The sequence below is a fragment of the Schistocerca nitens genome, chromosome 9, assembly GCF_023898315.1.
Source record: "Schistocerca nitens isolate TAMUIC-IGC-003100 chromosome 9, iqSchNite1.1, whole genome shotgun sequence".
Lineage (NCBI taxonomy): Eukaryota > Metazoa > Arthropoda > Insecta > Orthoptera > Acrididae > Schistocerca > Schistocerca nitens.
Genome location: NC_064622.1, coordinates 61,281,374 through 61,307,007, shown reverse-complemented (window position 1 = coordinate 61,307,007; position 25,634 = coordinate 61,281,374). Strand labels below are relative to the sequence as shown.

General features: G+C 36.1%; 1 protein-coding gene across 1 annotated transcript in view; it reads left to right on the top strand.

Annotated features, from left to right (window-relative positions):
* LOC126202905 (phenoloxidase 1-like) overlaps positions 1-25,634 on the top strand; it is a 38,787-nt gene that overhangs the window by 5,488 nt on the left and 7,665 nt on the right. The window contains exons 6-11 of the mRNA XM_049936981.1: positions 5,999-6,149; positions 6,369-6,470; positions 8,089-8,253; positions 8,399-8,527; positions 8,862-9,053; positions 15,513-15,648. Coding sequence (XP_049792938.1) covers positions 5,999-6,149; positions 6,369-6,470; positions 8,089-8,253; positions 8,399-8,527; positions 8,862-9,053; positions 15,513-15,648 — 875 coding nt within the window. The remainder of the gene's footprint in view (positions 1-5,998; positions 6,150-6,368; positions 6,471-8,088; positions 8,254-8,398; positions 8,528-8,861; positions 9,054-15,512; positions 15,649-25,634) is intronic.

Genomic DNA, 25,634 nt, shown 5'->3' with positions numbered 1-25,634 from the left:
ACTGTTGTCTTGGTAGATGGAATAATTTTTGCACACAAAGGTCAGCAAGGAAAAAATATACTGTGAGGCAGTTGTTAGGATACCTATCTTCCGAAACAAGTGCCTGCAAGAGTGTCTTTGATGGACCCCACACATTATTCTGATTGCTTTTTTTTGGATGGTGAAAACTTTTTTTGCAAGTGGTTGGTTCCCCCAGAATATGATAGCATATGACATCAATGAGTGGAAGTAGCCAAAGTAGGCAACCTTAATAGTGTCAACCTGAGCCACTGAAGAAATTACCCGCAATGCAAATGTTGCCGAGCTAAGTTTTTTACATAGATGAAGAATGTGAACTGACCAATTACATTTACTGTCTATGTGAGCACCCAGGAATTTTGTGTCTTCAACTTTCTGTATTGGTTGATCTCTACATTTTATGTCAATTTCATCGGGATTACTTTGTGATGTGTGGAACCTCATATAATGAGTTTTATCTGCATTGAGTGAGAGACCATTTGAGGAGAACCAATTTAAGATGTCATTAAAAACAGTATTTGTAGTTTTTTCAAGATCATGATCAATCAAATCGTCAATTAGAATTGTGGTATCATCGGCAAACAGGGTAAATTTGCTGTTTGCAAAAATACCTTTGTGGGCAACTGAAGTATCTGATTTTGCACTTCCTGCCAATCTCATTTTTTAGACGTTTGTATTCCCTTTCACCTGCTCCATTTTTATATTTTTTTCCTTTCATCAATTAAATTCAATATCTCCTGTGATATCCAAGGATTTCGAACAGGCCTTGTCTTTTTGCCTATTTCATCCTATGCTGCCTTCACTATTTCATCTCTGAAAGCTACCCATTCATCTTCTACTGTATTCATTTCTCCTGTCCCAGTCAATCAATGTATAATACTCCCTCTGAGATTCTCAACAATCTCCAGTTCTTTCCACATATCCTGCTTCCAGCTCCTTAATTTCCCATCTTTTCGCAATTTCTTCTGTTTTAATCCACAGTTCATAATCAATAAATGTGGTCAGAGTCGACATCTGCCCCTGGAAATATCTTACAACTTAAAATCTGTTTCTAAAATCTCTGTCTTACCATTATATTATCAATATGAAACCTTCCGGTGTCTTCAGATCTCTTCCATGTATACAGCCTTTTTTCATTATTCTTAAACAAAGTGTTAGTGATAACTAAATTATACTCTGCAGAATTCTAGTAGGTGGCTTCCTCTATTATTCCATTTCCCCAGTCCATATTCACCTACTATTTTTCCTTCTCTTCCTTTTCCTAATATTGAATTTCAGTCCCCCATCACAGTTAACCATCTGAATAATTTCTTTTATCTCATCATACATTTGTTCAATCTCTTCATCATCTGCAGAGCTAGCTGGCATATAAACTGGCTTCATGTCTATCTTGGATACAATAATGCGTTCACTATGCTGTTCATACTAGCTTACCTGGCACTCCTATTTTATTGTTTCTCATTAGACTTACTCTGCACTACCCCTGTTTGATTTTGTATTTGTAACCACTGTACTCACCCGAGCAGAAGTCCTGTCCCTCCTCTGCTACAAAACTTCACTGGTTCTCAATGTACATAACTGCAACATACCTATTTGCCTTTTTATATTTTCTAACTTACCTGATGGCCAATCAAGGGATGTAACACTCCACAATACAACCCACAGAATGCGTCTTGTTTCTCCTGGTGACTACTTCTCCTGTGCAGTCCCCACCCGGAGATTCAAATGGGAGACTATTATATCTCCAGAATATTTTACCCAAGAGGATGTCATTATCATTTAATCATACAGTAGAGCCGCATGCCTTTGGGAAAAATTACAGCTGTAGTTTCCCTTGCTTTCAGCCACTCACAGTAGCAGCACAGTAGCAATATAAAATTGTGATATTGTGGTGAGCTGTGGCAATGCATTCACTTCATATTGGTATAGCTGCATTATTCTTATTTTCTTAGTTATTAGTAGACCTACTTGTGTGTTGCCCTTACTTGATCTTGTATTGATAACCCTATATGCACCAGACGAGAAGTGGTGTTCTTCCTGCCATCACAGTTTGCTGCCTACCACTATATCTAACTTCAACCTATCCATTTGTCTGCTTAAATTCTTTAACCTGCCTACCCAATTAAGAGATCTGGCATTCCACAGTCTGGCTTTTAGAACCAATTTGTATTTCCCGATGACACCTCTCTCTTAGGTATTTCCCACCCAGAGAGTAAGATTAATGGATCTTCTACATACCAACCCATAGAACACCAGATGATGTTCGAGAATAAGAAGACAGTGTCACTTGTATTATGTGATATAAGTAAAGCATTTGACTGCATTCCTTTGAACATACTACTACCAAAATTAGAGTATTAATGTGTAGAAAAATTTACATTAACAGTAATTTCTTTCTACCTGAACAACAGAAGAAAATTTCTCTCAATTAGAAATAGACACACTCCCTTTCTGGAAATTGGTACAGGTGTTCCACGGGGCTCTGTCCTAGCCTCGTCTTTTTCATTATGGCTGTCAAAGACATTGTGTGTCACAGTCACTTATGACCTAAGCTGATGTTGTTTTTGTTGTTGTCTTCAGTTCAGAAACTGGTTTGATGCAGCTCTCCATGCTACTCTATCAGTGCAAGCTTCATCATCTCCAAGTAACTACTGCAACCTACATCCTTCTGAGTCTGTTTAGTGTATTCATCTCTTGGTCTCCCTCTATGATTTTTACCCTCCACACTGCCCTCCGATACTAAACTGGTGATCCCTTGATGCCTCAGAACATGTCCTACCAACCAATCCCTTATTTTAATCAGGTTGTGCCACAAATTCCTCTTCTCCCCAATTCCGTTCAGTAACTCCTCATGAGTTACGTGATTTACGCATCTAATCTTCAGCAGTCTTCTGTAGCACCACATTTTGAAAGCTTCTATTCTATTCTTGTCTATACTATTTATTGTCCATGTTTCACTTCCTTACACGGCTACACTCCATACAAATACTTTCAGAAAAAGACTTCCTGACACTTAAATCTATACTTAATGTTAACAAATTTCTCTTCTTAAGAAACACTTTTCTTGCCATACCCAGTCTACATTTTATATCCTCTCTACTTTAACCATCATCAGTTATTTTGCTCCCCAAGTAGCAAACTCATCTACTAGTTTAAGTGTCTCATTTTGTAATCTAATTCCCTCAACATCACCTGATTTAATTCAACTACATTCCATTATCATCATTTTGCTTTTGTTGATATTCATCTTATATCCTCCTTTCAAGACATTGTCCATTCCGTTCAACTGCTCTTCCATGTCCTTTGCTGTCTCTGACAGAATTACAGTGTCATCGGCAAACCTCAAAGCTTCTATTTCTTCTCCATGGATTTTAATTCCTACTCCAAATTTCTCTTTTGTTTCCTATACTGCTTGCTCAATATACAGATTGAATAACAATGGGGATAGACTACAACCCTGTCGTACTCCCTTCTCAACCACTGCTTTCCTTTATGCCCCTTGACTCTCATAACTGCCTCCTGTTGCTGAACAAATTGTAAATAGCCTTTCACCCCCTGTATTTTATCTCTGTCACCTTCAGAATTTGTAACAGAGAAATTTTCAACATTGTCAAAAGCTTTCTCTAAGTCTACAAATGCCTTTCCTTAATCTATCTTCTAAGATGAGGTATATATATTTGCTTTTGGGTGTGTGTGTCACAAATTCCCAATCTCCTTTTGACATATATCTCTTATATTGTTCACTTTACTGTCTTTTGGCATGGTCTACTGTGAATAAAACTGTTAATTCCCATCTGTAAGGACTTCATGACATTCAAAGCTACTGGAAGGAAAAGAAGTTACTACATACTGGTTTTGGTAAAATTTTTCTTTTGAAGTTGACAGTAAAAATAAAGAGATTGCTACTGCAGTTACAGTTAGAAGATGATTACTGCAAATAAGTAAACATGATCCCTGCAGATATTTTAATCTTTAAGTAAATTCAGATGACCTGGTCCATAAAATTTTATTTATTTATCTGTTTTTTATTTATTTATTTATCCATCTGTAGACAATCAGGGTTGTATGGATGTTGCCAACATAAGTATATACAATAGGCACACAAATTTATAATTATCACAATCGGAATTCATGAATATTGTAACATAAAGATACATTGTTAAAACAATTAATAACACAGTTGATAATTTTTACATATAACTATATATTTACATCATTCCAAGTAATCTTTGACAGTATAAAAATTCTTTTCCAAGAGAAATTTTTTTAGCGATTTCCTGAAGTTATCTATTTCATTTATGTCTTTGATCCCTTGTGTAAGATTGTTTTACAATTTAATCCCATTATATAACATGCTATTTTGAGTTTTAGATTTGTTTTTCCCATAGAGGTGTAAGTGTTGTCTGTGACTGGTTTCATGTGCATGTATGGAACTGTTTATAGGGAACTTGTCAATGTGTTTTTTTTATGAATATTACTGTCTGCAAAATGTATTCAATATACCCCAAGATTTGAATAACTCTGTGTAATGGGATCTATTGCTACTTTTCATTATGATTTGTATGGCCCTTTTTTGCACCTTAAATATTTTTTATCTGTTCTGCTCTGTTGATCCCCAGAAGGATATGCCATAACTAATTATAGAGTGGACATATGCAAAATATGCAGTTCTAGTACACAAGCTACTACACAGTGAATTTATTATCCAAAATGCATAGCATGCTGAAGCTATTCACTTTTCAAGTATTGCAGTGTGCTCGACCAAATTTAGTTGAGAGTCGACATGCATGCCTAAAAATTTTGTTGATGGTACACATTATATGTGCTTGTCATTATCTTTTAGCTTGGTACTGTTCAGTTTTCTGTTTAAGTGGAAACTAATACTGTTTTTTTATTTTTTATTTTATTTTATTTTATTGTTTTACATTTTGGGTTAATTTATTTGCCTCTATCAACTGACATACATGCTTAAGTGTTTCCTCAGCTTTTGCATTGAGCACACTTGGCAACTCAGCTTTGATTAAGATGTTACTGTCATCAGCAAACAGTACTGATTCACCACGTTTGACACTTTGTGGAAAATCGATGATTTATATTAAAAAAGAGGATTGGGCCCAGCACACTTCCTTGGGGGACTCCTATATTGATATATTCTGGGTTTGAAAGGTATGATTGGGAGTTAGTTTGAGTGATTTCCACCTGTTGGATCCTGTTTTGCAGGTATGAATGAAACCACATGTTTGCTACTCCTCTTACTCCTAGTGCATTTAGCATTTTCTTTAGCAAAATTGTGTGGTGTATGAGTCAAACGCTTTGGTCAAATAAAGGTAGATCCCTGTTAGTTGGTCTCCTTTGTCTAGTGCTTTGAGGATAACGTTTGAGAAATGAGCTACAGCTGAATTTGTGCTTTTGCCAGCCCGGCAACCTAATTGAACTTTACTCTGAAGATTTAACTTTGTTAAGTACCCCATGAGCCTGTTTTTCATTATGGTCTCTATGACTTTTGAAAAAGATGACAAATGAGATTGGTCTGTAATTTTCTATGATTTCTGGGTCCTCTTTCTTATATATAGGTAGGATTTTTGCATGCTTTAGTATGTCTGGGAAGCAATCTGTGGAGAAGGATTCATTGATGATGTGTAAAATATTGTTAGATAGCATAGAATATGATGTGAATGGTGCAGATCCTTAGAAATTGCCCATGAAAGTACCACTTCAACTTATTTCATCTCTGTTTTGTCCCTATTACATAACCTATATCTATGAAATCAACATTCAAAAATTGGATTACATGCCATCCCCAGGAGAATAGGGTTGTCATACATTAAGGAAACAATGACAGTATTAAGATATATTTGTAATGCATGTCTCTAGCATTAAAATTCATATAAACAAATTTGTTATTGAAATTAAATATGACAAAAGATATAGGTGATTCTTTCTTTCTTCTTATCTAATTTTTAAATCTGATATATTTTAGGTACAACTGTGAGCGTTTTTGTAACAAGCTTGGACGTGTAAAGCGTTTGCAGAGTTTATCAGAGCCAATCAAGGAAGCTTATTTCCCAAAGCTGGACAGCTTTGTGGCTAGCCGTGTGTGGCCACCACGCAACAGCAATGTTACACTCAGTGTAAGCTATGAATCTGATTTGTCACAGTTAGCAAATTTTCACTGCCCAGACTAATCTGTCCTCGTTCTTTGTGAAAAATCTTCTAATATCCTTGAAGCTTTTTACTATTTGGTTTCAAAAAGAGTTATTTTTCATTGATTAAATTTTTTATTAAGATTTATGAGATCCATCCATGAAGCATACTGTAACCCTTGGCTGTATTTACTGTTTTCTGCTTAGGATGTAGATCGTGAGCAAGAACAACTTAAATTTGACATCCAAGATCTGGAGCGATGGAGAGATCGCATGTTTGATGCTATCCACCGTGGCACAGTTATACAGGTAAATATTTCCAGTACCACAGGGCACTGACGTAACTAAATATTTCTGTTACAGCACATACAAATAGAAATTTCACTTTATTGTCCTCATTAATGTGTGGTTTCACTGGAACAAAAGTTTTACTTTTTCATGTATTGCACTTTATTCCTTACTCTCATACACAGACCATCTCAAATGACACTAATCAAACTGATTCCTAACATGATTGTATGCTATTAGACTGAGGTCTCAGCGAATTAATGTATACAAAACAAGAATTTTAGTTATAACGTGTAAATGAAGGTAAGCTTCAAACTTTTGGATGACCAACAAGCACCTAGAAAGAACTGAAAATGTTACTTTGACAAGAACAAAACTATGAGCTGCATGTAGTATACACTATTAATTACTTCTAACTAATAACTTTTGGACAACGATCCACTCCCCCCCCCCCCCTTCTTCCCCACCCCTAAATGCACACATTTCACTGAAAGCAGTTATATGTATCAATATCACAATGATATTAAATAAACTAACATTACATAAAAACTGAAAATCCAACAGCTCACATAAAAACATAAACTGACCTTGCTCCCTCCAGTGTGGAAAATATTTATCCAAACACAATATCATGTACACTTTGTAAGAGACCAGAGAGCTCATGTGTCTGACAGCAGTTTGAAAAAAAAACTTTTCTTGTTATATACAGTACAGATTTACCACACAAACAATTTAATGAAGACTTTCTAATGTTATTCTTGAACTGAGCTGCAGGTGCCTAGACAGAGTTGCAGATATGTCCATTATTATTTGAGCCCATTATTATTACTGAGCCCTGGTGCAATATGAAGTTTTAATCTCTTGGGAAGGTTTATTTTTAATTTGTATGTTTGAGAGATTAGTTATGAATTAGTTATGGTTATGAACAAATCTACCTGTAAGGTTGCTGAAGCTTAGAAAAACAATAATATTAAAAACCCTCCACTATAAGTATTCAATATTGGAAAACAATAATGATTAAAAAGTTGAACTGAATATTTAGTTTTGTAGTCAGTTTGGAGCAATGAATTGCCTGATGGATCACCTCACCACTCTATGTTACTGGGGAAAAATTCAGTGTCAGAACTTGGTTGATGATGATAATAATAAACTTTACATTATGTACGCTGAATATGGAATGTATGAAGATTAGCAGACTAAAAAAATTAAAATACAAGTTGAAGACGTGTTGGAGTAGTCCGCCTTTCACATTGTCACAGGTTTCCATATTGCATAGGTTTCCCTAAAGCCTTTATTTTCACACAACATGGATTTTATATAATAAGCCAAATTTCCTGGTGTAACAACAGTGAGTATACAAAAAAGAACCCAATAACATGGGAATTGAGTTTCTCCTGATGACATCACTAAGAAAAAATTTTTCCTTTTCTCGCCATATCAGATTTATGTAAGAACTCCAGCTTTCATCTATCTTGTCACACTATAAAGATAAGGTTTACTTAATACTGACATATAAATAAATCATATTAAATGCGATTTCAATAGCTTGTGTTAACAACTCCTATTTCCCGTTACCTTCCCTTAATTCCTTGCTTGCATTTATTACATACAAAATATAACTTTTCATTTTGATTATTAGGAAAATGGCCAGGAGATGCAACTGACTGAAGACGGTGGCATAGACATTCTTGGTAACATCATGGAGTCAAGTACAATATCCATCAACCGCCGATATTATGGGAACTTGCACAATCTAGGCCACGTTGCTCTCGCTTTGTCCCATGACCCTGATAACAGACATTTGGTGAGTTAGAAAGTATGATTTTTTTTAATATTCAGTATTAAGGTTATGTAGTAGTGAATCCATGTTGTTACAGTTGTGTATGTAGCCCACTATCGTCTAGCCTGACACCTTCTGGTAACTGACTTTTCTCATTATAATCTTGCAGGAAACCTTTGGAGTGATGGGAGACTCAGCTACTGCAATGAGAGATCCTGTATTCTATCGATGGCATGCCTTTGTTGATGACGTTTTCCAAGAACACAAAGCAACCCTCCCTCCATACACATTGCAAAAGGTAAGTGCAGACATCTCGAAGAGAGAGTAGCTGTTTTCTGCTAATGTATGTAGGGTGAAAATATAATATGTCACATAGAGGCTAAAATTTAAGAATAATGAGGGAATATCCCAGTCTGTTTCAGTTAGTTCCATAATGGATGTTATTTTTGGATCTGAAACTGTTGAAACACAGAAGTGACATGATATTAGAATTAACTGCTTTGCACAAAATAAAAACAGTGGCAAGTTGTAATCTTATTATTATTTATTAAAACTGTTTAAAGTGGAAACAAAATTGCCAATGTTGATACAAAGAATACACTAAATGACACACTGAACTATTTCTTCCACAGCTTCAATTTGATAATGTGAACATAGCAGGTTTCTCAGTACAAACTGATGGGTCAAAAGCTCCAAACCAGCTGGAAACAACATATGATCAAAATGATGTAAATCTTACAAGAGGAATGGACTTTACTCCAAGAGGAAATGTCTTTGCAAGAATAACTCATTTGAACCACAAACCTTTCACATACATAATAAATGTAAGGAAACAGTATATTTTATACTATTGGTAAATAACTGAAATGATTAATTTTTGTTATGATAACACTATATTTAATCAACTGGCAAATATTATTTGTTTTATATCTGAAGCTGATGGCTATTTTTAGCATCACTGATCGCATGATTAATTAAACAGTTTCATTTTCACTATCTTGTTTTCTTTGCATGTATGAGGCATAAAGGAAGGAGTGTGAGCACAGAATGTTAACCAGGAAATAGAAAATCTTATATATGCACCAATAATCATTTGGCTGATATATCATTCACATATTTCTACAGTTATTTCTGTTATAGTGGATAACTTGATTGCAGCTCAGTCCACACTGATTAATTAAAACACAGTGTTACAGCTACAAGGCCACTGGACTTGATGGGGTGCTCATTACATTTTACATTCAATATGCAAAGACCCCTCTTTGAGAACTCTTTTACTGCAGATAACTGGTGCAAAGGAGCTTGTCCAATGAAGGTCATTCCAGTCTATGAGTAGGATCACAAGATGCACACTTGAAACTATAGAACTATCCGACAGCCATTAATTTCTTGCAGAATTATGAAATATGTACTATGCTCACATGTAATGAGATTTCTGGATACCGAACAACTCCTGTGTAGGAATAAACATGATTTCCAGAAGCACAGATCATATTAGACAAAGTTTCTTCTGCTCATTCATGGTAACCAGAAGTTAGTAGTTGGTGGAGTTCAGGGTGGCTCCCAGAAAGCTTTTGATAAAATTGTTGAGGCTTTCATAGTCACTTGTTGGGTTCTGTCTTGGGTTCCTTGGGCAACATTTGTTTGACGATTTTTCCGACAGTTCGCCAGCCCAAGCGGCTAGCATTATCAAAGCTTCACCCTTCATTGCTGGTAGTGACTGGTTCACCACCAGTAATGGAGGGTAAATCTTTGACGATGCCAGGCACTTGTGCTGTCAAAATGTCTGAATCATTGTCAAACAAACATCAGCTGAAGAAACTGAGACAGAAGCCAACATCCAATATTTAAAATAAGTGCATACAGAATATCCAAACAGTCATTGGATTAGATTGAAGACTTCGTTATGGACAGAACTCAATGCATTGTTTTTAACTAAACGCCATTGCTGTACGTGATTAGATTAGATGTACTTTCATTCCAATTGATCCATAGTAAAGAGGTCCATCAGGATGTAGAACATGTCAGAAAAACAATAATACATGACAAATATTTACAACTCGCACAAATAAGCTAATGTACCGTTCCACAGATCCCAAGTGGAATGATCGTCATTTTTTTTAATGAACACTATATGAAAGAATCATTTTACAAACACTAATGCACTGAATTTAAAATAAAAAAAGTTTTTTTTATTTATAACGTGATAAACATGTAACAGAACTACTATAATACTTATTTACAATGAACACATTACTGCACTGAAATTGTGCAGAAGGTATATAGACACTAATCAGATGGTTCTACTGAGAAATTCATCAATAGAATAGAATGAGTTGACCACCAATAAATCCTTTAGGCTTCTCTTAAACTGAATTTCATTGGTTGTTAAGCTTTTTATGGCTGTTGGCAAGTTATTGAAAACGTGTGTTCCTCAATAATGCACACCTTTTTTTTATAAGAGTAAGAGATTTTAAATCTTTGTGAAGATTATTCTTATTTCTAGCATTGATTCCATGAATTGAGCTGTTGGTTTGAAAAAGTGATATATTTTTAATGACAAATTTCATTAAGGAATAAATATATTGTCAAGCAGTAGTTAGTATCCCTAGTTCCCTAAACAGGCTTCTGCAGGATGTTCTTGAGTTCATACCACATATAAATCTCACTGCACGTTTTTGTGCCTGGAAAACTTTAGCTTGGCTCGATGAAGTATGCCAAAAACTAATCCCATATGATATTATGGAATGAAAGTAAGCATAGTATGCCAGCTTTTTCATTTTTATATCCACTATGTCTGACACGATTCGCATTGCAAATAGAGATTTGTTAAGACGCTTCTGCAGTTCTGTGGTGTGCTCCTCCCAGTTGAATTTAATATCAAACTGTAACCCCAAGAATTTAACACTGTCCACTACTTCTATCTGCTTGTCATCGTATGTTAGGCATATACTCGTGGGACACCCCTTACAAGTTCTGACCTGCAGGTAGTGTGTTTTTTCGAAGCTTAGTGACAAAGATTGTCTAGGCACCAGTGATTAATGTCCACAAATATTTTATTAGCCCATCTTTCTAAGACTGCACTTGATTTGCTATTTATTGCAATGTTTGTATCATCCAGCAAACAAAACGAACTTGGCATCTGGTAATGTTACTGACGAAAGGTCATTGATATACACAAGAAAAAGTAAGAGCCCTAAAATGGAACCCTGTGGGACCCCACATGTAATTAGTTACCAGATGCTATTTCTTTATCACCCTTCTTAAACAGTGGCTTAACTTCAGCATATTTCAACCATTCAGGAAATATTTCACTGATAGCTTAATATGTTACTTAACTCAGAATCACATTCTTTAATTAACTTTGTTGATATTTCATCATACCCACTAGATGTTTTTGATTTTAAAGATTTTGTGATGGACATTATTTCTGCTGGGGTAGTGAGGGTCAAAGTCATATTATGGAAGTTACCTGAAATGCCTGGTCTAAGGTATTCCATAGCAGCATCTGCAGAACCTGACAACCCCATCTTTTCAGTTGCAGTTATAAAATGTTTGTTAAAAAGTTCTGCGACACTATACACATCTGTCACCAATGTGTCTTAATGCTTTTTGTCCCTCTTCATATCTGGTTCTACTGGTCTCCTCCTTCACTATATCCCATATTGTCTTTATTTTGTTATCTGATATGACTATCTTTTCCTTGTAATATATTTGCTTTGATGTCCATATTACAGTCTTTAATATTTTGCAGTATTTCTTGTAATGTGCTATAGCATCCACATCAGAACTGTTTTGGATTGACAGATACAGTTTTCTTTTTGTTTTACAAGATACCCTTATTCCTTGAGTAATCCATGACTTCTTTGTAGACTTTGCTCTAACCTTGGTTAGTTTTGAGGGAAAAAAGTGTTCGAATAAGGTAAGCACTTTATTAGTAAAAGTGTTATATTTTTCATTCATGCCATGAGCACTGTAAACATCAGTCCAGTGAATGTCTCTGAGGAGTGTCCTAAAATAATCAATTTTTGGCTTATTGATTACCCTCTTGAGCTCAGATTTAACAGATTTTATATCCTGGTCAGTATTAACATTTAACAGAAGGAACTGGACGTCATGGTCTGAGAGGCCATTGGCTATTGGTTTTGTAATATAATTTTGTTCATTGGACTTTTCTATAAAGATATTACCAATGGCTGATTGTGAGCAATTGGCTACCCTAGTGGGGAACTTTACAGTGGGAATTAAGTTGAATGATAGTGTTACTAACTCAAATAAGTTCTTATTGGGAGAGTCTTTAAGGAAATCTACATTGAAATCACCAACAACCACTATTTCTTTGTTTTTGGTTGTTAAATGGGCCAGTACAGCTTCAAGGTGGTTTACGAACAGATTAAAGTTACCTGCAGGTGCTCGATATACACTTAATATTACGAAGGATTTTTTGTGAAATTCTATTTCTGTTGCACATGCTTCCATATGCTGTTCTAGGCAAAATTTTTGAATGTCTAGGTTCTTAAATTTATGACAGTTCCTGATGAATGCGGCAACTCCTCCTTTCTCCATTTCTGCTCTACAAAAGTGAGATGCTAACCTAAAACCTGTAACACTTAAAAGTTCTACACCTTGAAGACTCTAATTCATCTGTGCAGATAATTAATTCATTCATTTTATTTCTCAGTCCTCAAATATTTTGATGCAACGAAGATAGCTGACATTTCACATTGACTGAGTTAAAATTGGGTAGAGTTGAAATATCTGCTGACTGTTGAAAATTCTTAACCAATAGCTGTTTATGCTGATGTAATAAGCTAGATTTATGTTTTTTGGTTTCTTTCTCAAACTGAAGGTTTGTCTCAGTTCTAACCTCTCTTGAAATTTGTTTTCTTTCTGTCCTCCCCACCCTAAAAAAGAGTATTTTCTGAACCCTGTAACCACTGGTATTTTATCACTCATGACAGTGCCTCCCCCCTTTAACTTTCCTGCTATTTTCCCAGCCAGTTTACCCTTCCCTTCCCTATTGAGGTGAAGGCCATGCCTAATATGATCCCACCTATTGAGAGAATCAATAGGAACCACGCCAATGTGTGACCCTGCACCCAACATAAGCAGCCGTCCCAACTCCAAATTAACTCTCTTGACAGAAGAGTTCAAATAAGGTTAGTCATGGCGCCCAAGAACAGATACAAACTCAACACTAGTATGCTTCGATGCTGATCCAATCTTTGCCAGGTCACAACCTATATTGTACCCAGGCTCTCTGTCAATACTATTACCTGCCCCAACCACTATAACCATGGTATCTTCCTTAGTGAAATCTTTGCAAAGTGATCCTAAATCCTCTGTCACCTGCTCAGACAAGCACTAGGTTTAAAAAAATTGGTGACCTGGTATTCTGATCCTAGTTCATCCTGCAAAAGTTGGCCAACACCTCTTCCATGGGAGCTACCTAACAACAACACTTTCTTTCTCTTTACTAATTTCCCTACATTCTTACTTTTCAATTTGCTGCTGAAAGTTTGTTGTGCCCTGTCTACACCTGCAACTGCTTGAGGTTCGCCAGCTTCTAACTGAAGCAACAGGTCAAATCTATTTTCCACATTCACCACAAAGCTGTCAAATTCTAGGCCTGTTCCTCCTGTTGCCTGTTGCCACTTCCCACCCCTCTTTACCCTTCTCCCTCCTTAACCTGTCTAGATCTCCCCTGTCCTTGCCTAACTCAGCCTGAAGGGCAGCAATTTTCCCCTCCTGTTCTAGTATCTTCCTATCTCTACTACATATCCTACAAAACCACTGATGAGTCTCATTTACTTCCCCTATTCCCGCGCCACTACAGTCACCCACATGGAAAAAACTACAGCACCCAACACACCAAAGCCCCAACCTAACAATTCTACGGCAAGTCAAGCACTTTACACTCATGATAAACTTAATAGTTTATGAAGAATAAGTCAGTTAAATTACAGATAAACACGAAAATATGTTTTCACAAATTTGGCCTATATGCAACTGTGTGTAAACAAAAACAACAGTGCAAAGTTTCTGAAACAACAACTGAAACTTTATGCTACTTTCTGGAAATGAAGAGGTATGCTACAGTTAAATTGCTGGAGAGAGCAAAGGACAACAAAACGAAATTCTATAGATTTCCTGTGGCAAAACGTAAACAGAAAATATGACTGTATGATCTTTTTGCATTTTCTGCTATATTATGTAAAGAAAAATAAAACCTTTAACTTAAAAGGCACACTAATACACCTGTTTAACATGTAATCAGTACTAAACTATATGGTTTTATAATCTAAAATGACTTATCTCTATGAGAACACCAAAACTTGCGCTAGTCGCCTGGCTGCAGGGCTGTGGGGCTGCCTACATAAATGACATAGCGGATGAAGTCTGTAACTTTATGAGGCTTTTCTTAGATTGCACAGTTGTGCACCTGGAAGTAAGTCTGTTGGAAACTTGATACAATATTCAGAGATAAGGTGATCAGTGCCCAGTACAAAGAGTGCAATTGACTCCAAACTTAACTGGAATATAATCCACATAAATATAAAAAATATTCAACATTGCTTGAGTAGATGATCAGTGATGAATTGCTTGAATCAGTTACTACTTTCAGATATCTAGGAGCTTCCATCTGCAATGATTTTAAGGTGAAATCACATAAATTTATCCAGATTTATTGCAAGAATTGTAAGAAAGTGTAATTTACACATGAACTTATTTGACCATTTTTTAAGTATTGTTCATCAGTCTAGGATACTTACTATGTAGGATAAATGGGAGTGCTAGAAAAGATCACAGAGGAGCTGCATGATCGACCATGTATTTGTTAAGTCGAAGTGAGAGTGTTATAGAAATGTTCAACAAATCACAGTGGGAGCCATAAGAAGGGGAATGTTCTGGATTACGGAAAGCGCAACTCAGAAAATCCCGAGTCCACATTAACAAATGAGTCATGAAACACATTACTTCCTCCAAAATGTACCTTTGGTAATGACAACAACACCAAAATTAAAGAAACTGGGTGTCATACTGAAGGGCTCTGGCTGTCTTTCATCCCATGCATCATCTGCAAATAGATTAAGTAGGAGAGAAAATGAGACTGTTACTATATGTACCCCCCACTTCACCACTGTGGAGTACAAATGTAGATTTAGGTTTAAAACTACATTTAGGTTGCATGTGTTCTTTTTTTCATATTTTTCTTGTATTTTAATGATGTGATCGGTCATCAACTAGAACATTAAAGCTGCATACGTGTACATTCTTTTCAGGTCAATAACAAAGGTCCTCAACGATTAGGAACAGTGAGAATATTTTTGGCACCCAAATTTGATGAACGAGGCATTACTCTCTTGCTGAGAGATCAAAGACTCCTTTTCATTGAGCTTGATCGTTTCACAACTAACTGTAAGTAGCTGCTTTGGTGTTTAGTATAACTTCCTGATCTTAAATATTTATAAATGGAAAAATTGCAAAATAATGATAAAAAAGATAAATTAACCTTCTAATTATAAGAAAAACAGACAAACTGGGTTTCACAGAAACACTAGCCATCTCAACCATGTTTCCTTCACATGGCAAAACAAAGGGGAGGTCTGGAGAAGATGAGGTTACACAAGGATTAAGTAGGACATAGTTGGCTGGACAAAACTTTGCCATAAGCAACCATCTGAAACCAGTTAACTTGGTGTGGCATGGATAAGAGGTTAGAGGTTGGAGCCATTAAGTTATTCATCAATAAGTTAAAGAATACACATTCTATTTGAGTGTAAAGTGGAAGATGGAGTTGGAAATGTTTTTGATAACTTATCAGAAAATTTAAAAATAAAAGATTATTCTTCTTGTCCATTAACAAAATTTAGCTCCTCAGGTAAATATAAAAATAAGTATACAAAATTTACAAGTATACAAGTATACAAAATTTACAAGTATACAAAATAATTGGTACAAATTAGAGAAAACATGCTAATATTGTATCAAATACGGTATACAAAAGTGATGATAACTGAAGACTGAGCAAAGGAATTTGTTACAATACTTACTTTAGAAGTGAAAAGTATTACAATACTAAGCTCTTACTAATACTAAGCTGTTTTGGCAATGTTCTCGAAAATATTTGAATCACTCATATACTTTCATTTAAGTAATATATTTGGAAAATATGACTTCCTCTGCAGCAATCAATATGGATTTCAGGCAGGTAGAACTATCATTGCAGCTCTTCTGGAAACTGGCAGTCAGACTTTAACTGCTTTTGAAAATAACAAGATGGTGCCACTTTACTATGAGAATTGGTAGAATACTAGGGAAGAGCAATTAGTCTCCAAAAGAGAGCACACACAAAATACTCATGTGACCCATCCTGGAATATTGTTCAAGTTTGTGGGATCCATACCAAACAGAACTAATGTGACATTGAATGGATACAAAGAAGGACAGCATGAATAGACACAGGTTTTTTTGGCCCATGGGTGTCACAAATATGCTGAAAGAACGTAATTGGTAGATGCTTGAAGACAGATGCAAACTATCCAGTGAAAACCTACTTAGAACGTTTCTATAACCAACATTAAGTGATGAATCTAGGAATATCTTACTACTCCCTATGTATCACTCCCTTTGAGACCACAAAGACGATATTACAACTATTTATAGCATACACAGAGGCTTGTAAGCAATAATCCTTCCCATGCTCCATAAGTGGATGGAGAAGGAGAAAGTTGTAATAACTGCTATAATGAGACATACCCTGTTCACAGTCATTTGGAAAGAACAGTTGTAAATCTAGCTCTAAGTAAAGCATATGACAGCATTACTTTTAACATATTACCAACAAAATTACAGCATTATGATGTACACAGATTTACGTTAGCAATATGCTACCTGAACAACAAAAGAAAGTTTGTCTCACTTATAAACAGATAACCTACCTTAGTGAAAATTGATACTGGTGTTCCATAGGGCTCTGTCCTTTGACCCTTTCTTTTTTATTTTAGCTAGCTTCTATTTAGGCTGTCTAAGAAAATATAAAATAAATAAATCAAACATTTAGGAACACATAGTGACCCAAACTCAGTTGGGAAGAATATATCAACCAAGTTTGCAAAAAGATCTCATCCTTTTTTCCCCCTAAGGTAAGTCTTTCCGCTCCCGGGATTGGAATGACTCCTTACCCTCTCCCTTAAAACCCACTTCCTTTCATCTTTCCCACTCCTTCCCTCTTTCCTGACGAAGCAACCGTTTGTTGCGAAAGCTAGAATTTTGTGTGTATGTTTGTGTGTCTATCGACCTGCCAGCGCTTTTGTTTGGTAAGTCTCATCATCTTTCTTTATATATATATATATATATATATATATATATATATATATATATATATATATATATATATATATATATATATATATATATATATATATGATGTGACTTACCGAACGAAAGTGCTGGCAGGGCGATAGACACACAAACATACACACGAAATTCAAGCTTTCGCAACAAACTGTTGCCTCATCAGGAAAGAGGGAAAGACGAAAGGATGTGGGTTTTAAGGGAGAGGGTAAGGAGTCATTCCAATCCCGGGAGCGGAAAGACTGCTGAAAAGTCAGTTTCTAATAAAAAAAGCTCAGAACCAAATGTTTTTGTCAAAAGAATTCAAACTGCCTATGTGATAAAGCGAACCAGAAATCATTGGCTTTCTTTCACAAAGCATGTCCAGCAACAGAATATTCTACTATCTGCCATCTCTGTCACTTATAACTGTTCATAGTTTCAAATTAAAATACTCTTGCTGTTGATGATATTTCCTGTTGTAGTATTTCACAGTTTCTTTTGTGATCTAGAATCCTAGATGATTCTACCAGTTAATTCATGTTTAGTTCTGTCTACTTTATATCTTTCTTTATATCTAAAAAGAAAGATGATGAGACTTACCAAACAAAAGTGCTGGCAGGTCGATAGGCACACAAACAAACACAAATATACACACAAAATTCAAGCTTTCGCAACAAACTGTTGCCTCATCAGGAAAGAGGGAAGGAGAGGGAAAGACGAAAGGATGTGGGTTTTAAGGGAGAGGGTGTAACATTACGAGTCAAGATAGCTGTAACAGAACTTGAATAGTGTAAAGTTATCGTTAAAAACGCACGCCGCGCGATTTGTTACGATTTGGTCGGTCATAATAGTAGTAACATGCTTTTGAATACAAAAAAAAAATAACGGCGATACCTGTTTAGCGTTATTGGAAAAAATATGTAATAAATTAATGAGTAAGGTAGCCGATCCTATAAGAAGAGGTAAAATTGGGCATATTAAGGTGTTTTGCTTTATATCGACTAAGCTGATGATACGGCGTCTTTTTTTTCCGTTTACTCTTAGAAGAAAAAAAAGAAAACAAGTAACGATGTGCTAATTGTGCGTTGTGGAAAATATAGGGGCGAATTTTAAATAGCTACAGTGTATAATCAGACTAAAAAATGGACATTCAGTTACGTAAAATAGCGGACAGTGAAGTGTGGTCATTAAATTGAGTACACCTACAGGGCGGTAAATTCCGGAATAAGTATATTCGCATCTCACGAGGGACGCGATATTGAGACCGTTTTTTTTTTATTATATCACGGAGAACGGGCTTCAATTTACAAAAAACGAGAAAAGCTGTATCATTATCATTGACTGTTGGTGTCAAGTAACCAAAACTGTTCATCAAAGGGTTTCGGTGAATGAGTGGTGAATGTGAAATGAAACTGTGAACAAAGTTATGTTAAATAAAGCAGAAGAGACAAGACAGTTTGGTAGTACCTGTTATTATTCCATAAACTGTAACATTTCTTCTCGTTGTACGAAGCCTTTATAGACGATCGTTATGACAATTTGCTTTGAAGGGATCTCGTTACGAGTTAAGTTTTGGGGACCTGGTCAACAGGGGATAGTTCGTAGATCTTAAGTGCTGCAGCTATTCTGGAATCAGGTGCTACCGTGACCGTTGTGTGTTGTCAGTGGCTTAAGGTCATCATATCTCATGCTCTAAGATCGACGCGCCTTTCCTCTTGGTATAACGGTCTCACGGTAACCACGACAACGCCGACGGCGAAGGAAGTCACGGTAGAAGTGGCGCCACAACGTGCGGCTCGATCGAGGAGGATTGCTGCATCGAGTCGAGTGTCATCCGGATTCACGAACCCTAGAGTTGGAAAATATTGTAGCAGCCAGTGAGTCTGTCCAATGAAAGAGGTATTCTTCAATAATCGCTAAAAGTGAGCGATACTACCAGGTATGATTAAAATAACTGTATAATTATAAAAAAAAAGGAAGTTGAGACTTGTGATTTCGGTAGATAAATATATATATATATATATATATATACAAAGTGAAAATAAGTGTATGTCTTGGTAGTGAATAATCATGTCAAAACGAACGAAAAGAGTACATGATAATGTGCAGTTGAGTAGAGTAATGAGTAGAGAGAGAGAGGAAAGTGAAGAGGATAGGGATGATGCATCCCATGAGCTCAATGTGGGACAGGAGACATGTACAGATTATAATACAGTTATTGATTTAGAGCCGTTAGGAGATTCAAATACAATGATAAGTAAGGTAAGCAGCGTGGGAGAACATAAAGATCTTGAGGTTTCGGAAGTAGATCAGCAAGTTGATCCTCAAAATGGAAATATTAATCAAAAAATATTTGATATGCTGGTATCAATAAATACTCAAATGGGTGTAATGAATGGAAGATTTGGTTCACTAGAAAAAGATAATAAGCAATTAAAAGAGGACAATCAAAAGTTAAATGAAAAATTTGAGGCCAAATTTGGTTCATTAGAAGTTAAAATGGATTCTTTGGAAAGCAAACTGAACACCTTTGATTATAAACTAGAAAATACTAAGAAAGAATTAAAGACGGACTGGGAGACTCAATTAAATGCGAAATTTGGAGAACTAGATGTAGAGTTTTCTAACACCTTAGAAAGGCAATATAATAATTTAATGGGAAAACTTCATGACGTAGAAAAGAAATATGAGGTAGTTTCGAAGAGTTATGATGGCCTGTCCAATAGGATGGTTAAGTGTGAAAGCAGCTGTTTCAATGCTAGCGCACAGATAGAAGAGCTTTCGAAACAAATAGTCGAATTTGAGTCTGATGCTCGTAAGGGGATTGACAAGTATTTAGTAGATCAAACTAAAAGACTTGACGAAGATCTATCTGAATGGATAGAAATAAAAGGAAATGAAATTGTAGACAAGGTTAAGACTACTATTGGATCCCAGCCAAATGAAAATATCAATGAGTACCTAAGTAGAAATGATGAATTAATTAAGCTCTTCACTAGCGAATTTCAGAAAATAAAAGACAAAATAGTTGATGAGTTACCTAAATGGCAAAAGGAAACCAATCATAAATTGGCGGAGTTAGAACGAAAGTCATCACAAAATTTGTTGACAGAGGACGAACGTTCGGAGAATAGGTTGAAAAACAACCGAACATGTGATAATACGAAGTACAATTGTGGTGAAAATTTGCATTGGGAAGTTGATGATTCGGTTGGTAAAGATGATGATTCTTTTGGTCAGCGAGGATATTTGTCTTCTTTAAAGGTGGAGAACAGCATTTTTAAAAGTAGACAATTCCCAACATTCTCCACTGAAAAGAACAACCTGCATCCGAAAATCTTTATCAATAATTTCAAAAGAATATTTCCGCGTAGCTGGTCAGAACACGACCGACTTCAATTTATAGTATCCAAAATTACCGGAGAAGCCGCATTATGGGCCGCCGAAGTAAGTGAAAGTTGCCATACTTGCGCTGAGTTTGAACAACTTTTTTTGGCTAAATACTGGTCGTCGAGTAAACAAGAGAAATTAAGAAAAGAGGTTTACCAACCTGAGTATTTTAACAGTAAAAGGAGTACTTTAAGGCAATATTTTGAAAAGTACATAAATAAGACACGTTATTGGAGTGATCCAATTTCTCACAAGGAAGTGATCAGAATTTTGAAGGGAAGGTTGCCCATAAATATACGTGAAAAGTTAATAAATGTTCCTGACCACGATGTAGAACAATTCTTGTCGGTGATTGACTCTATAGATATGATTATGGAAGACGCAAGACAAATGAGTAGTAATCAAATGTCGACTCACACTCATAGTAATACGAGTAATTATAATAATAATAATTTAACTTATGATAATAATAATACCGAAAACCAGGTCAAACCCGCATCACAGGAGCGTGGACAATCTTCATCCTATGGTTGCAATAAAAACAATGATTATAATAAATATAGAAGAGATACTTACTGTGCTAGAGGTAAACCTCGATATGGTGACGCGAATGTGCATAGTAGTGATATTAATAAGAGTAACAGGTACCCAAGTGATGAACCCAATAGCATTCGACCTTGGGAAGATAATTCGAAGCATAATGTTCATCGGCAGGATGGAACAAATGCCTCGAGTCCTCATCCAGCACAAGGAGTTATACCAATGGGCGAAGGAGCCTCCAGTGTGCGACGGGGTGAATACCATAACTCGGATCATACTGTACGGATTGTGGAAGTTCATGAACCCCCACCGATGACTCAACGAGATAGATTAAACTAATACCAGTCACCAAATGCCTTCCTAGGATGACTGGAAAGGAGAAGGAAGGCAGGCATCAATTTGAAGTGAGAGTATTAAGGTACAACAATGATCAGGATATAAGGAATGAGTTAATTGAAGAAAAACCTGAAGTTTCTAATAAATGCGGACAAATTTTACAGGCAATAATTCCAACAAGTATAAATAATGTTGATGTTGAAATATTAATTGATACTGGAGCAACTATTAGTGTCATGACGTTGGACTGTTTAAAACAGATAAGCCGAGGGGTAAAAATGCCCACTTTTCCTATCACAGGATGTACCGTGTCTGGCGCGTTCAGCGCAAAAATGCAAAAAGTTGTGAAACAGGTACGTGTTGACGTTACAATACAGGGGGCTCAAATAGAAAGTACATTCCTGGTTGTTCCTAAAATGACAGTACCATGTATCTGGGGTTTGGATTTTTTATGTGAGACCGGTGCAATCATTAATTTAGAGAAAGGTGAATGTATATTTAATTCCAATGGTAACGTTTTGACAACCACCCTGAGAAAGGGCCGAGTAATTCCAAATCAGTTGTGTATGAATCTAATGGCAAAATATGTCAGTATTGATGATGAAAATGTGTATGATATATGCCTTATTGAATGTTCTGAAGAAATGATTGATAAAATGTCATTGCAGGAAAAGGTGTTAGAATCAGAATATTTATCTGTTATCCAAAGGGATGAACTGTACTACTTGTTGGAAGCATATCAGTCAATTTTTAGTAAACGTCCGGGTATAATAAAAGACTTTGAATACCATATAAAGACGTATGCACATAAACCCTTTTGTCGTACTTCCTATTCTATCCCATGGACAAAGAAAGAAGTAGTCAGAAAGGAAATCAATAAAATATTAGAATGGGGTATTATTGAGCCCTCAGATTCTGAATATTGTAACCCTCTTGTGGCGGTAATTAAACCCAATGGTGACATCAGATTGGTGTTGGATGCCAGAGAGATCAATAAGATCATTATACCTGTACAAACGCGACCGGAGAACCTAGAAGAGTTAGTACAAAAGTTTTATGGTGCCCGCTTCTTAACTTCTTTGGATATGCGTAGTTCATATTGGCAAACTAGAATATCGAAAGAATCTAGAAAATATACTGCATTCGTTTTTCTGGGCCGAAGTTACCAGTTTACTGTCATGCCATTTGGGTTGAAAATAAGCGGTGGTGTTTTCATATCGGCCTTAGATACCGTACTGGGCAGAGACCTTTTGAATGAAGTTACTTTATATGTGGATGATTTGCTAATTGCTTCTGAAACTTGGGAGGAACATTTGGACTTATTAAGAAGAGTTTTTGCGAAATTTTTGGAATACGGAGTTACTGTAAATTTGAGAGAATCCAAGTTTGCTCATAACCAATTGAAATTTCTTGGACATATAATCACTCCTGAAGGGATAAAACCAAATCCTAAAAAGATGGATGCGATTAACAGATGTGCTTATCCAAAGAATAGAACGGAATTAAAGTCATTTATCGGCTTAGTTTCATTTTTTCGACGATTTTTACCCAATCAGTTAGGAAGCCAAGACTGTTTGTTACGGCTGTTAAGAAAAAATGTCATGTGGGAGTGGAATTCCGAATGCACGCAAGCTTTTGATAACATCCGCAATGCTTTGACTAATGCTCCACTGCTACATCATCCGAGACTTGATCAAGATTTTTATATTGCTGCGGATGCTTCTGAAACAGGATTGGGTGCCACTCTTTTCCAGATGGACAATCCAGAAGATATCAGTACCATCAAAATAATTGGGTTTGCCAGCAGAACACTCTCTAGCTGTGAACGTGCATATTGTACTACTGAATTGGAAGTACTGGCCGTGGTCTGGTCCCTTAGGAAGTTTCGCTATTTTGTATATGGAAAGAAGATCATTGTATTCTGCGACCACAAAGCTTTATCTTTTATTTTAACAGGAAGGATGTTCCATTCACGTTTAACCCGGTGGGCCTTGCTACTGCAAGAATATGATATTACGCTCAAATACATCAGAGGGAAAGACAACATCATAGCTGATGCTCTTTCAAGACTACCGAAAAGAAAGAATAACGACGAGTGTGAAGAACGGACTATTGACTTTAAAGTCATGAATTTATCAAGACAATATTATGAGAGGCAGATTTCACAGCTATCTCGAAGTCTTCCACAACTGCAAGAAGATGATAAGTTGTGGAAAGCCATTAGGAATGCTGTTGAAAGCAAAACGCTAAGTCACTCTCAAGAACAGTATCAATTAAAATCCGGAATATTGTATCGGAGGAAGGATGAAGAAGATGTTTGGAAACTTTGTGTTCCAAATAAATATTTAGAATCACTAGTATGGTACACTCACTTGAATTGGGGTCATTTTGGTTCCGCTAAATGTACAGCCAAAATAGCACAATACTGCTATCATCCAAATTTGGGACGTATAGCTACAAATATTATTAAGAAGTGCAAAATATGTCAGAAGGCGAAACCCATAAACTATTGTCGGAAGATAGAATTACATCCTATCATCCCACAACAACCTTTAATGTTGGTGTCATGTGATGTCTGTGGGCCATGTCCCGTGACACGTGGACGGTTCAAATATGTATTAGCTTTCTATGATCTCTTTTCAAAATATGTGAAATTATATCCTTTGAAAAATCTCCACGTTCGACCCATGTTACGCAAATTTATCAACAACTATATAACTGAGCTTGGCAAACCTATAATGATCTTGACAGACAACGCTGCTTATTATACAAGCAAAGTATGGAGAGACACTATGAAAGAACAAGGAATCCAGCACATTTACATCTCAAGATTTTACCCTTGTGGAAATCCGGTTGAAAGAATCTTCCGAGAGTTGAACCGATTTTTACGGACGTACATACCCAAACAACATTATAAATGGATCGATTGGATTTATGAATTTGAGAAAGTGTATAATGACTTGCCACACTTATCGACAGGTTATTCACCTAACCAAATAGTATTTGGTGAAAGTATTGTGCCAGAATGGATGAAGAAATTACCTGCGATAGAACAAAAGATTACCAAGAAAGAAGATATGGTGAAGAAGGTCTACGAAAACCTGAAGCATCAAGCACAATTGAGAAAAACCCGTTTTGATAAAAATGTGAAGAAAGTAGTCACATATGATGTAGGGGAAGAAATTTTATTGAGAAATCACCCAAAAGCATCAACCAGGAAAAGACTGAATAAGAAATGGCAATATTTATATACAGGTCCATATAAAATAATGAAAATACCTCATGAAGGGAGCTACCTCCTGGCAGATTGTGATACTGATGTAATTAAAGGCTTGTTCCCTCACATAGACCTGAAGAAGTATTATCAATAAAGAGCAAAATATAGATTCAAGAAACACTGAATGATACCAAGACTACACTCAGTGGACTAAATAAAAGCACCAATGGATAAATACGTACTTATACTAACTTACAAAGAAAATTGAAGAATGTACCGACGATTTCCATGAGATACCTTCTTGGTATCAACAACAATGACAACGCTGAAATATGATTTATCCTCTCACCGAACAGCGAGGATGGATGATTTAAAAGTGGAATTAAGAGGAAAAGAAAAGGACCAAATCCTTTCTGGTTAAACAAGTGGCCTGATAAGGGTTTTGGCCTGGGATGCCAATCGTCGAACCCGGCTGTGATCCCTGCCTTGCACAGTCGGTTGAAGAACTGAGGGCTTCATCCAAGAAAAAAAAAAAGTGTGGTGTGAATATGAAGTGATTAGTGCGAAGTGTTTCTAAGACAAC